The 14778-nt window shown below is 43.2% G+C and overlaps 1 protein-coding gene across 1 annotated transcript; it reads left to right on the top strand.

Annotated features, from left to right (window-relative positions):
- The first annotated feature begins 1615 nt into the window (after window positions 1-1615).
- On the top strand, window positions 1616-6651 carry LOC135571704 (transcription initiation factor TFIID subunit 3-like). Its single transcript, XM_065018197.1, has 3 exons — window positions 1616-1946; window positions 4088-5710; window positions 5995-6651. The coding sequence occupies exons 1-3, from the start codon at window positions 1761-1763 to the stop codon at window positions 6649-6651; spliced, it is 2466 nt and encodes an 821-aa protein (XP_064874269.1). The 5' UTR covers window positions 1616-1760.
- Window positions 6652-14778: the final 8127 nt, after the last annotated feature.

The raw sequence follows: 14778 nt of genomic DNA, 5'->3' as shown, positions 1-14778 counted from the left end.
AAGAGAAGCCCATAAGGATCTGGAAAAAAAGTGGTAGCCTCAGATGTATGCTACTTCAAGAAGGACATTAGTGTGCTGGAATAGGATGAGCAGCAATGAGAAATGTCTCAAACAAACGAGATGTCAGATCATGTCAAAGCCCAGATCAGGGGTGATTTCAAACAAGTTTTTAAACAATGGGACCTCTAAAACTACTGTTCTACAGTCAGCTGATATTGATTTCCTTAATTAATAATATATTGAACTACAATGCAAGAATTCAGGGACACCTACTCTTCAATCAAATGTTTCAGGCCTAGATAATTACACATCCAGCACATCTTATTTCTCTACCAGCATGCGAACCGTGAAGATCCCTCGACTGCAACAGCTCTAGTTGTTTTAACCGATCAATGAATCAGGTCACTTGACCAAAATAAACTTATGGTTGAGCTGCTTCTTGATTTTAGTGCAACATTTGACCTTGTTGATCATATGGCTAATAGCTGAGGCCATTGAGGAGAGATGTTTTCTTGAAACCTCAATTCTTCGAACTGTGATACTGAGGTGGCATAGACTATGGAAGACTTGTTTTAGTGTAGTAAGGTAGCCTACAGCATGTATTTAATTAATAATGATGAGGATGATGAAAAAAATGGACATTAGTGGTAGGCTGAGATCAAACAAATAACCTAAGTAAACCTGGATGCTAGTTGTGAAATCTAAAACATATTGACTTTGAATTAAGCAAAACACCTGTATTATGAATGGTCAACCATTTGATAAGAGGTAGAGCATTTTATTTTAATAAAAAATGTGGTTACATGGATTCAATGTAAATATTACGTATGACTGCTCAACAGGTAAAAAAAGTGAATTGTTCCAGCATATGATTACACATGAGAGCTTCTGTGGGTAGTCATAGCAATGGGGCCTTCATTGTGACATCACAAGATTCTGATTCTGGGAGGTTAGCTGTTGCACAGACAAACAGAACAGTGCAAAGAGACTGATTCAACTAACCACTGACAGATTATTCATGTCCTATTTCATTAGCAAGAGAACACACTGCTTACTTCAGAGGTAGGTTGTAATATAACTCACTGTATAACTATGTTTCTGTAGAATAACTACTTTTCAAATTACTTGTGTACTAACATGACCCTTTAAGTAGGCCTGACATGCAATCATGGTGACAAGTGAAACTATTGACGAGAGACAGTTTGCTTGAATCCATTTTTTTGTGAGAAAATTGTTCATCCTGACAACTGAGATGGCATGTTACAGTTGTTGTAGTCAGCCAGCCTAATGGCAAATACAATTCTATTGATGAAAGAAAACCTAATCTCTGTGTTAATCCCCAACATACATTACAATCAATTATCTCAATAAATATGTACCAAATATGTACCTCTTTAAATTCAGTTGCTCTCAAAGACTCTCAAAGAGAAGACTGGTGTGATTCAAATAGATGAAACTGTACAACAAGTTAAGTCCATGATGGAAATAGTCACTTTCTTCCCCAAAACCTTTTTGAATGATATTATATAAGTGATTAGTGTGGTTTGTGAGAACCAGGACCAATATGGAGTGGTGTTACATGAGGGGGTTGAATAAGGCTCAATAGTAAGGTACAGAGAGAGCCTGAAGTTAATTAATTGTAAGTAAAGGGGAAGAAATGTGAGCACATCGTAAAGAGATGGATTATTCTTTGGTTAGCAACACACCACTTACTACAACGTTATGTATTTTCCAGAGTTATTGTTAGCTAGGAGGAAGACATGGAGGGTTCAACGCTGACACAGAGGAGGGCTGAGTGTCAGTTGAAGGAAAGGGAGATCCAGACAGACTACATGATGGAGCTGGGAGCCAGGTTGGCTCTGGTGAGACAGATCCAGAGGGAGCAGGAGAAGGAGATGAAGAGGATTTGGTTTGAGACGAGGAAAATGCCAAGCCTGATTGAGGAGGTAACAAGAGCAACTTTGACAAAGTCGACTAGAGTTCTATTGAACAATATTGATTAAAGCAAATATATGTCAATTATCGGGCAAAATGTGCCATATGCCATTGAATGTAGGCTAACAATATTTTGTCCGATAACTTTTCTTGTGTTGTATCGTGTATGTCTCTCTTTGAGTATTGTTATGTATATAGTCCTCAGTTCTTATGGTTGCCTTGTCTTGAAATTGTTTTAAATAAGAAGACCAAGCGATCTCTCGTAGACCTTCATATCAGGATTATGTAGTTGTCCCACCTAGCTACCTTAAGTTGATTGCACTAACTGTAAATCGTTCATGACAAAAGCATCAGCTAAATGTCTAAAATGTCAAATGTTATGCTGGGTGTAGTGCATGTATTTTTACACTTAGTTGACCCGTTAGCTAGAAGACCCAGGGTTGGTACAGACTGGTGCAGAGCATCTGAGAGGACACGAGATATATACAGTGTCTTCGGAAAGTATTCAGACACCTTTACTTATTCCACCTGTTGTTACGTTACATCCTCATTCTAAAATGGATTAAATAAAATAAAGATTCTCAGCAATCTACACACAAAACCCCATAATTACAAAGTGAGCAAACTATTTTACATTTTTTGTTGCTGATGTATTAAACTACCTTATTTACATAAGTATTCAGACCTTTGCCATGAGTCTCAAATGAGGTCAGGTGCATCCTGTTTCCATTGATCGTCCTTGAGATGTTTCTACAACTTGATTGGACATGTGGTAAATTAAATTGATAGAACATGATTTGGAAAGGCACACACCTGTCTATATAAGGTCCCACAGTTGACAGTGCATGTCAGAGCAAACACCAAACCATGAGGTCGAAGGAATTGTCCGTAGAGTTCCGAGACAGGATTGTGTCGAGAAACAGATCTAGGGAAGGGTACCAAAAAATCTCTGCACCATTGAAGGTCCCCAAGAACATTAGTGGCCTCCCTCATTCTTAAATTTAAAAAAGTTTGGAACCACCAAGACTCTTCCTAGAGTTGGCCGCCCGGCCAAGCTGAGCATTTGGAGGAGAAGGGCCTTGGTCAGAGAGGTGACCAAGAACCCGATGGTGACTCTGACAGAGCTCAAGAGTTCCTCTGTGGAGATAGGAGAACCTTCCAGAAGGACAACCATCTCTGCAGCACATCACCAATCAGGCCTTATCAGGCAGCACATCACCAATCAGGTAGAGTGGCCAGATGGAAGCCACTCCTCAGTAAAATGCACATGACAGCCCGCTTGGTGTTTTCCAAAAGGCACCTAAAGACTCTCAGACCATGAGAAACAAGATGCTCTGGTCTGATGAAACCAATATTGAACTCTTTGGCCTGATTGCCAAGCGTCACGTCTGGAGGAAATCTGGCACCTTCGGCACGGTGGTGGCAGCATGCTGTGGGGATGTTTTTCAGCGGCATGGACTAGGAGACTAGTCAGGATCGAGGCAAAGATGAACGGAACACAGAGAGATCCTTGATGAAAATCTGCTCCAATCCCGCTCAGGACCTCAGACTGGGGGAGAGGGGTCACCTTACAACAGAACAACAAACCTAAGCACAAAGCCAAGACAACGCAGGAGTGACTTTGGGACAAGTCTCTGAATGTCCTTGCGTGGCCCAGCCAGAGCCCAGACTTGAACCGAATCAAACATCTCTGGAGAGACCTGAAAATAGCTGTGCAACAACTCTCCCCATCCAACCTAACAGAGCTTGAGAGGATCTGTAGAAAAGAATAGGAGAAACTCCCCAAACACAAGCATGACAAGTTTGTAGAGTAAAACCCAAGAAGATTCTATGCTGTAATCACTGCCAAAGGTGCTTCAACAAAGTACTGAATACTCATGTACATTTCCAATTTTATTTAATTGTAATGAAATTGGAACGATTCTGGTTTTGCTTTGTCAATATGGGGTATTGTGTGTAGATTGAGCGAAAAAAAGATTTAATCAATTTTAGAATAAGGCTGTGAGGTAAAAAAATGTGGAAAATGTGAAGGGGTCTGAATACTTTCCCAAGGCATTGTATATGTAATGTATAAGTAAATAGTGTTCACTCATCAAGAATGTATGTACTGAATGTGATCACTTTCATCATGTCTGTTTCTTTTCTCCTGCAGAATGTGAGAGATGTGACCAACCGTCCACTCACTGAGTTCATGGCTCCCTGTATTGACTCCCTCCCACCACTGGCTTTCACCAATCGGAAGCCTATACCAACCATGTTGCATCCCCCCTCTCCATTGGCCATACGCACTCAGGATGCACAGCGGTTCATTGTATTTTCCTACTTTGTCCCTGCTGAGTGCCCAGTTGCCACAGAGGCCACTGCAGATGAATCTGCTGGTAAAAGAGAGGACTTATCGACAGATACACATCTTTCCTCAATGCTGCATCGATACCTGCCACACTTCTTTAACGATGACTCCATTCCACCACAGCAGACAGTAGAGGGAACCACTGAGGACTCAGATGCTCCAGTGGCAATATCTAATATCAAGGAAGAGGACATATTCTATCCATTCTCCCTCCCACCACTGGCTCAGCGGCTCATTGGCAATTCATTCAATGTCCCGGAAACCTCCCAGCTTGCTGTTTCAGCCACGGAGTGTCGAGTTGCCAAAGTGGCCACTGCAGGTACAGCCACTGTCAAGAGAGAGAACCGATGGGCAGCTAGAATTCTTCCTTCAATGTTGCCTCCAAGTCTGCCACGTGTCTTTGACATTGACTACAAACTGCCAGGAGCGGCAGTAGAGGGAACCAACAAGTGTCCAGTTGCCAGGGAAACAACCAATGATGTGTCCACTCACCTCAAAGAGGACATGGCAGCTGATCAAAGCCCTCCTGACCCTGCAGCACTGCCTCCAAGCTCACCATTTATCTGTGACTCTGACCACAAACTGACCAAGGAGGAAAAAGAAGATGTACCCGAGTCCTCCCTTGCCACGGAGATCACTGTAGGCACATCCATTGTCCAGGGAGAGGACTTGGATAAAAGCCCTGCTCCAAGGCTGCCTCCAAGCTTGTCACACGTTTTGGACAATGACCATAAGCAGCTAGAGGAGACGATAGAGGGCGTCACTGAGTGCTCAGTCGCCGCAGAGGCATCAGTTGCTAATAGAGAGGATCCATCAGCAGCTACAGGTCTTCCCTCAGTGCTGCCTTCAAGACTAAAACTTGTCTTTGACAATGACTACAAACGGCCAGAGGAGGCAGTAGAGGGCACCAGCAAGTTTCCAGTTGCCAGTGAAGCAGCCGCTTCCGTGTCCACTGTCCTCCAAGAGGAGTTTTTGGCTGAAAAAAGTCCTCCTGCACCCACAGCACTGCCTCTAAGGCTACCCTGCACCCACAATATTGACCACAAACAGCCAGAGGAGACAGTTGAAAACACCACAGAGTGCTCAGTTGACATAGAGGAAAGTGCAGTTGCATCCACTGTCAAGAGAGAGGAACTAATGGGTGATAAAAGCCCTGTCCATGCACTTCCTCCAAGCCTGGCATGCATCCATGACAAGGACCACAAGCAGCCAGATCAGAAAGGGAGGGGCACTACTGTGGAGGTGGTTATCTGCCCTCATGCTCACCAGCTGGTCCCAGATGCTAAATTAACTCTGGCAACCTGCAATGATGAGCTGCCCACCCCTCTGATCAGCGTGGTCACTAAGATGCCTGTTAGAGTTGGAGCCTCCATATGCAGTTCAGAGGATGAGGAACCCAGGCCCTGGACCCTGGAAGAGGTAAAGGTAGGTTTCCTATTTCACACTAAAACTTTACAGGGATGGTGGTCGGTTCCATTTCAATTCAAAGCGTTGAAGAGAATTGGAATTATAGAGTCCTTTGATCGGAATTGATCAGAGTCCGTTGATCGGAATTTAAATGGAATTGACCCCAACTCTGCTGCTCTTTGCTCACAGTATAAAACATCACTAGGGTTAATTGGCCATCATTGTATGTTGATCACTCAAATGTGTATTGAATGTGACACATTGGAACAATATTACATCTTAAGTCAATGTCTTCCTGTTAGGATTATTGGATAGGCATTGAAATTGAGAGTGAAGAGAGGAGCGTCACTGAGGAGGTGAGCCCGAGGGAGGGATTGAAGAGTGAGGCGGACTGTGCCCATTCCAAGTGCTCCAATGGGACGGTTTCATCAGAGAGAGCAGAGACCATCCTGGGAAGAGTGGGCTTTCTGCTGATGAACCAAATGCAGAAAATCCCGTTTTTGAAGATGGAGAAAAATAAGAAACTGAATAAGAAGTTGAAAGATGAAGAGAAAGAGAGAAAGGAGATGAAAGACAAGGAGGAGGAGCAAAAAAAGAGGGAGAAGAAAGAGATGAAGGAGAGAGAGAAAGAGCAGAAGAAAGTCATGAAGGCTGAGAAGAAGAGGGAGAAGTTAGAACAGAAAAAGAGAAAGACGGAAAGAAAAGAGAAGGAAAAGGCAGAGAAAAAGAGGTTAGAGGGGCTGATGAAGAAACATAATGACATGATGAAAGACTGGATTAAGAAAGAGAAGAAGTGTTCTGAGCAGCTGAAAAAGAGAGAGAACGCTCAAGCTGCATTCTTGGAGATGGAGAGAAAGATTCAAGAAAAGGAGGAGAAGAAGAGAGAAAAGATGAGGAGAGGAAGAGACTGGAGAAGAAGAGGAAGAGGGAGCCAGCTGGAGGTGGAACTGAGATGGTGATAGAAGAGCAGGGAGGGATGAAAGCTTGAAGATGGATGAGTAGACTGGGTAATAGAGAGAGATATAGGGAGGGAGGGATATGGTATTTTTGCATGCAATGAAAAAACAAAGCATTTAAAAATAAAATTAAAAATGTTAACTCTGATTTTTGTTAAGGCATACTGTACAACACTGTATAAACACAATGTTTACTTTTCACAAATCTGGGGAGTGTTTAATGATGAGGAGTTGAGGAAGAACAGGGGGGGAGTTGGAGGGTGGAGAGGAATATGATACAGAGGAATTTGATAGAAGGAATATTATATTTTATTTTATTTAACCTTATTTAACCTTATTTAACTCGGCAAGTCAGTTCAGAACAAATTCTTATATACAATGACGGCCTACCAAAAGGCAAAAGGCCTCCTGCGGCGATGGGTCTGGGATTAAGAATAAATAAATAAAATTCAAACATAGGACAAAACACACATCACGACAAGTGAGACAACACTTTAACCTCTTTCAGCTAGGGGGCACTATTTTTACGTTTGGAAAAAGAACGTTCCCAAAGTAAACAGCCTATTTCTCAGGCCCATATGCTAGAATATGCATATAATTGACAGATTAGGATAGAAAACACTCAAAAGTTTCCAAAACGGTCAAAATATTGTCTGTGAGTAGAACAGAACTGATATTGCAAGCGAAAACCAGAGGAAAATCAAACCAGGAAGTGGCTTCTATTTTGAAAGCTCCATGTTCCATAGCCTGCCTTCGCTCCATTTAAAGGGATATCAACCAGATTCCCTTTCCTATCGCTTCCTCAATGTGTCAACAGTCTTTAGACATAGTTTCAGGCTTTTATTTTGAAAAATGAGCGAGAAAGATAACATCGCGTAGTGGATAGCTGGGTGTTCGCATGAGTTTTGATTACCGAACAGAGTGGGGCAGCCATTGACTCTCCCTCTCCTACTGAAAAAGAGACAGTGCCGGTTGATATATTATCGATTATATACTTTAAAATCAACCTGAGGATTGATTATAAAAAACGTTTGACATGTTTCTATGGACATTACGGATACTATTTGGAATTTGTCTGCGTTGTCGTGACCGCTCGAGCCTGCGGATTTCTGAACACAATGCGCCAAACAAACGGAGGTATTTTGGATATAAAAATTATCTTTATGGAACAAAAGGAACATTTATTGTGTAACTGGGAGTCCCGTGAGTGAAAACATCCAAAGATCATCAAAGGTAAGCGATACTGGGGTACAAAAGTGAAGTGAAAAAATAAATAAATAACAATATGGGGATGAGGTTGGGTGTGCTATTTACAGACGAGCCAGTGGTTTTAGCAACGAATATGTAGTGAGGGCCAGCCAACGAGAGCATACAGGTCGCAGAGGTGGGTATTATATGGGGCTTTGGTGACAAAACGGATGGCACTGTGATAGACTACATCCAATTTGCTGAAAAGAGTGTTGGAGGCAATTTTGTTAATCACATCGCCGAAGTCAAGGTAGCATGAGTGAAGGAGGACTTGTTGCGAAATAGGAAGCCGATTCTAGATTTCATTTTGGATTAGAGATGCTTAATGTGAGTCTGGAAGGAGAGTTTAGGTTTGATAACACAGTGTCCAAAGAAGGGCCAGATGTATACAAAATAGAGGTAGACCGATTATGATTTTTCAACACCGATACCGATTATTGGAGGACCAAAAAAGCCGATACCGATTAATCGGCCAATTTTTATTTTATTTTTTGAAATAATGACAATTACAACAATACTGAATGAACACTTATTTTAACTTAATATAATACATCAATAAAATCAATTTAGCCTCAAGTAAATAATGAAACATGTTCAATTTGGTATAAATCATGCAAAAACAAAGTGTTGGAGAAGAAAGAAAAAGTGCAATATGTGCTATGTAAGAAAGTTTCAGTTCCTTGCTCAGAACATGAGAACATATGATAGCTGGTGGTTCCTTTTAACATGAGTCTTCAATATTCCCAGGTAAGAAGTTTTAGGTTGTAGTTATTATAGGAATTATAGGACTATTTCCCTCTATACCATTTGTATTTCATTAACCTTTAACTATTGGATGTTCTTATAGGCACTTTAGTATTGCCAGTGTAACAGTATAGCTTCCATCCCTCTCCTCGCTCCTCCCTGGGCTCGAACCAGCAACACAACAACCACAGCCACCATTGAAGCAGCGTTACCCATGCAGAGCAAGGGGAACAACTACTAGAAGGCTCAAAGCGAGTGACGTTTGAAATGCTATTACTGCGCGCTATCTAGTTAGCCATTTCACTTCGGTTACACCAGCCTCATCTCGGGAGTTGATAGGCTTGAAGTCATAAACAGCGCAATGCTTGACGCACAATGAAGAGCTGCTGGCAAAACGCAAAGAAATCCTGCTTGAATTCATGTTTACGGGCCTGCTTCTGCCTACCACCGCTCAGTCAGATACTTAGATACTGTATGCTTGTATGCTCAGTCAGATTATATGCAACGCAGGACACGCTAGAAAATATCTAGTAATATCATCAACCATGTGTAGTTAACTAGTGATTATGATTGATTGATTGTTTTTATAAGATAAGTTTAATGCTAGCTAGCAACTTACCTCGGCTTACTGCATTCGCGTAACAGGCAGGTTGTTATTGCATTGGACGAGTTAACTGTAAGGTTGCAAGATTGGTTCCCCGAGCTGACAAGTTGAAAATCTGGAGTTCTGCCCCTGAACGAGGCAGTTAACCCATCTGTCCTAGACCGTCATGTGTTCTTAACTGACTTGCCTAGTTAAATAAAGGTTAAAAAAATGTAATTGACTTTTCTTTATTTTTATAAATCGGCGCCCAAAAATACCGATTTCCGATTGTTATGAAAACTTGAAATCGGCCCTAATTAATCGGCCATTCCGATTAATCGGTCGACCTCTAATACAGAATGGTGTCATCTGCGTAGAAGGGGATCAGAGAATCACCCGCAGCATGAGCGACATCATTGATATATACAGAGAAAAGAGTCAGACCGAGAGTTGAACCCTGTGGCACCCCCATAGAGATTTCCAGAGGTCCGGACAATAGGCCCTCCAATTTGACACACTGAACTCTATCTGAGAAGTAGTTGGTGAAACAGGTGAGGCAGTCATTTGAGAAACCAAGGATATTGAGTCTGCCGATAAGAATGCGGTGATTGATAGTTGAAAGCCTTGGCCAGGTCGATGAAGACGGCTGCACAGTACTCTTTTATCCATGAAGGTTATGATATCATAATAGCGATCTTGGGACAGTCTCTGCCCAACGAGAGAACGGCAGGGTAGCCTAGTGGTTAGAGCGTTGGACTAGTAACCGAAAGGTTGCAATCCCCGAGCTGACAAGGTACAAATATGTCGTTCTGCCCCTGAACAGGCAGTTAACCCACTGTTCCTAGTCATTGAAAATAAGAATTTGTTCTTAACTGACTTGCCTAGTTAAATAAAGGTAAAATAAAAAATAAAAATAAATAAGATGACAACATAGCATGGCAGCAACACAATATGACAACAACATGGTAGCAACACAACATGGCAGCAGCACAACATGGTAGAAGCACAAAACAGGGTACAAACCTTGTGGGGCAGGGACAACAGCACAAAGGGCAAGCAGGAAGAGACAACAATACATCACGCAAAGCAGCCATAGAGGAAATATGATAGAGGGAATTTGATAGAGGGGAATTTGAAAGAGAGTAAAATGATAGCGGAGAAAATTATTGAGAGGAATATGATGGAGGGGAATGTGACATAGGGGAAAATAATACACAGAATATGATAGAGGGGAATATGATATATATTATTATAATACAGGGTAATATCCCTTACACAGCCTGGAGGTGTGTTGGGTCATTGTCCTGTTGAAAACAAATGATTAGTTCCACTAAGTGCAAACCAGATGGGATGGCGGATCGCGGCAGAATGCTGTGGTAGCCATGCTGGTTAAGTGTGCTTGAATTCTAAATAGATCACAGACAGTGTCACCAACAAAGCAACCCCACACCATCACACCTCCTCCTCCATGATTCACGCTGGGAACTACATATGCGGAGATCATCCGTTCACCTACTCTGCGTCTCACAAAGACACGGAGGTTGGAACCAAAATCTCAAATTTGGACTGATCAGACCAAAGCACAGATTTCCACCAGTCTAATGTCTATTGCTTGTGTTTCTTGGCCCAAGCAAGTCTTTTCTTATTATTGGTGCACTTTAGGGGTGGTTTTTTTGCAGAATTTTGACTATGAAGGTCTAATTCACGCAGTCTCCTCTGAAAAATTGATGTTGAGATGTGTATGTTACTTGAACTCTGTGAAGCATTTATTTGGGCTGCAATTTATGAGGCTGGTAACTCTAATGAACCTATCCTTTGCAGCAGAGGTAACTCTGGGTCTTCCTTTCCTGTGGCGGTCCTCATGAGAGCCAGTTTCATCATATCGCTTGATGGTTCTTGCGACTGCATTTGAAGAAACTTTCAAAGTTCTTGAAACTTTCCTGATCTTCATGTCTTAAGGTAATGATGGACTGTCGTTTCTCTTTGCTTTATTTGAGCTGTTCTTGCCATAATATGGACTTGTTAATATTCTCCAAATAGGGCTATCTTCTGTAAACAACCCCTACCTTGTCACAACACAATTGATTGACTCAAACGCATTAAGAAGGAAATAAATTCCACAAATGAACTTTCAACAAGAAACACCTGTTAATTCAAATGCATTCCAGATGACTCCCTCATGAAGCTGGTTAAGGGAATGCCAAGAGTGTGTAGTTCCCAGCGTGAATCATGGAGGAGGAGGTGTGATGGTGTGGGGTTGCTTTGTTGGTGACACTGTCTGTGATTTATTTAGAATTCAAGCACACTTAACCAGCATGGCTACCACAGCATTCTGCAGCTATCCTCCATCCCATCTGGTTTGCACTTAGTGGAACTATAAATCGTTTTTCAACTGGACAATGACCCAACACACCTAAATCAAATCAAATCAAATGTATTTATATAGCCCTTCGTACATCAGCTGATATCGCAAAGTGCTGTACAGAAACCTAGCCTAAAACCCCAAACAGCAAGCAATGCAGGTGTAGAAGCACGGTGGCTAGGAAAAACTCCCTAGAAAGGCCAAAACCTAGGAAGAAACCTAGAGAGGAACCAGGCTATGTGGGGTGGCCAGTCCTCTTCTGGCTGTGCCGGGTGGAGATTATAACAGAACATTGCCAAGATGTTAAAATGTTCATAAATGACCAGCATGGTCGAATAATAATAAGGCAGAACAGTTGAAACTGGAGCAGCAGCACGGCCAGGTGGACTGGGGACAGCAAGGAGTCATCATGTCAGGTAGTCCTGGGGCCTGGTCCTAGGGCTCAGGTCCTCAGAGAGAGAGAAAGAAAGAGAGAAGGAGAGAATTAGAGAACGCACACTTAGATTCACACAGGACACCGAATAGGACAGGAGAAGTACTCCAGATATAACAAACTGACCCTAGCCCCCCGACACATAAACTACTGCAGCATAAATACTGGAGGCTGAGGCAGGAGGGGTCAGGAGACCTACAGGCTGTGTAAGGGCGATTTGAACAAGAAGGAGAGTGATGGAGTTCTGCATCAGAAGACCCGGCCTCCACAATCACCCGTCCTCAACCCAATTGAGATGGTTTGGGATGAGTTGCTGTCATATTCTGTCACATTTCCTCTATCATATTCCCCTCTATCATAATTCCTCTATCATATTGTAAGGACCGGGTTTGTTATTATTGCTTTATTTCACTGTAGAACCCCCAGCCCTCTGCAGCGCCAGCTGTGCCATCAGAGTCCCTGGGTTCGCGCCCAGGCTCTGTTGTAACCGGCCGCGACCGGGAGGTCCGTGGGGCGACGCACAATTGGCCTAGCGTCGTCCGGGTTAGGGAGGGCTTGGTCGGTAGGGATGTCCTTGTCTCATCGCGCACCAGCGACTCCTGTAGCGGGCCGGGCGCAGTGCGCGCTAACCAAGGTTGCCGGGTGCACGGTGTAGCCTCCGACACATTGGTGCGGCTGGCTTCCGGGTTGGATGCGCGCTGTGTTAAGAAGCAGTACGGCTGGTTGGGTTGTGTATCGGAGGACGCATGACATTCAACCTTCGTCTCTCCCGAGCCCGTACGGGAGTTGTAGCGATGAGACAAGATAGTAGCTACTACAATAATTGGATACCACGAAAATTGGGGAGAAAAAGGGGTAAAAAGAACCCCCAGCCCTGCCCTACATGCCTTAGACAGCTCTTTTGTCCCACACCCTACACATGCAGAGACCTCACCTGGCTTAACTGGTGCCTCCAGAGACATAACATCTCTCATTGTCACTCAATGCCTAGGTTTACCTCCACTGTACTCACATCCTACCATGCCCTTGTCTGTACATTATTCACTGAATCTTTTATACCACGCCCTGAAATCTGCTCCTTTTATTCTCTGTTCTCAACGCACTAGAATGACCAGTTCTTATAGCCTTTAGCCGTACCCTTATCCTACTCCTCCTCTGTTCCTCTGGTGATGAACAGGTTAATCCAGGCCCTGTAGTCCCCAGCACTACACCTATTCCCCAGGCGCTCTTATTTGTTGAGTTCCGTAACCGTAAAAGCCTTGGTTTAATGCATGTTAACATCAGAAGTCTCCTCTTAAGTTTGTTTTATTCACTGCTTTAGCACACTCCACCAACCCTGAGGTCCTTGCCGCGTCTGAACCCTTGCTTAGGAAGGCCACCATAAATTCTGAAATGTCCATCCCCAACTACAACATTTTCCGACAAGATAGACCTGTCAAAGGGGGAGGAGTTGCAATCTACTGCAGAGATAGCCTGCAGAGTTATGTCATACTATCCAGGTCTGACCCCCAAACAATTCAAGCTTCTACTTTTAAAACCCCCCTCAGCCCCCAGCAATGCCCCTGGACACCATATGTGCATTGATTGAAGCTGTCAATTGTTGTCTCTGATTGAGAACCATACTTAGGCAGCCTGGTTTCCCCCTTGACTTGTGGGTAGTTGTTTTCTGTTTAGTGTATGTCACCTTACAGAACTGTTTCATTTCTTCCATTCACTTTGTTATTTTGTTTTATGTGTTCAGTCTAATAACTTAACATGGACACTTACCACGCTGCATATTGGTCCGATCCTTCCTACTCCTCCTCAGATGACGAAGAGATTCGTTACACTATCTATCGTCAGAGTTCATACTGTTAGGTGACCTAAACTGGGATATGCTTAACACCCCAGCCATCCTACAATTTAAGCTGATGCCCTCAATCTAACACAAATTATCAAGAAACCTACCAGGTACAACCCTAAATTCTTAACCATGGGCACCCTCATAGATATCATCCTGACCAACTAGCCCTCTAAATACACCTCTGCTGTCTTCAACCAGGAACTCAGCGATCACTGCCTCATTGCCTGCGTCCGTAATGTGTCCACGATGAAACGACCACCCCTCATCACTGTCAAACGCTCCGTAAAACACTTCAGTGAGCAGGCCTTTCTAATCGACCTGGCCCGGGTATCCTGGAAGGATATTGACCTCATCCCGTCAGTAGAGGATGCCTGGTTGTTCTTTAAAAGTGCTTTCCTCATAATCTTAAATAAGCATGCCCCATTCAAAAAATGTACAACTAAGAACAGATATAGGCCTTGGTTCACCCCAGACTTGACTGTCCTTGATAGCACAAAAACATCCTGTGATGTACAGCATTAGCATCGAAAGCCCCCGAGATATGCAACTTTTCAGGGAAATCAGGAACCAATATACACAGTCAGTTCGGAGAGCTAAGGCTAGCTTTTTCAAACAGAAATTTGAATCCTGTAGCACTATTTCAAAAAGATTTGGGATACTGTAAATTCCATGGAGAATAAAAGCATCTCCTCCCAGCTGCCCACTGCACTGAGGCTAGGAAACACTGTCACCACCGATAAATCAACGATAACCAATCATTTCAAGAAGCATTTTTCTACATCTGGCCATGCTTTCCACCTGTTTACCCCTACCACCGGCCAACAGCTCTGCACCCCCCGCAGCAACGGGCCCAAGCCCCCTTCCCCCGCTTCTCCTTCACCCAAATCCAGACAGCTGATGTTCTGAAAAAGCTGCAA

Source organism: Oncorhynchus nerka, linkage group LG5, assembly GCF_034236695.1.
Source record: "Oncorhynchus nerka isolate Pitt River linkage group LG5, Oner_Uvic_2.0, whole genome shotgun sequence".
In the NCBI taxonomy this organism is placed as follows: Eukaryota; Metazoa; Chordata; class Actinopteri; order Salmoniformes; family Salmonidae; genus Oncorhynchus; species Oncorhynchus nerka.
The sequence above is the reverse complement of the archived record's forward strand: the minus strand, read 5'-3'. Positions and strand labels throughout refer to the sequence as shown.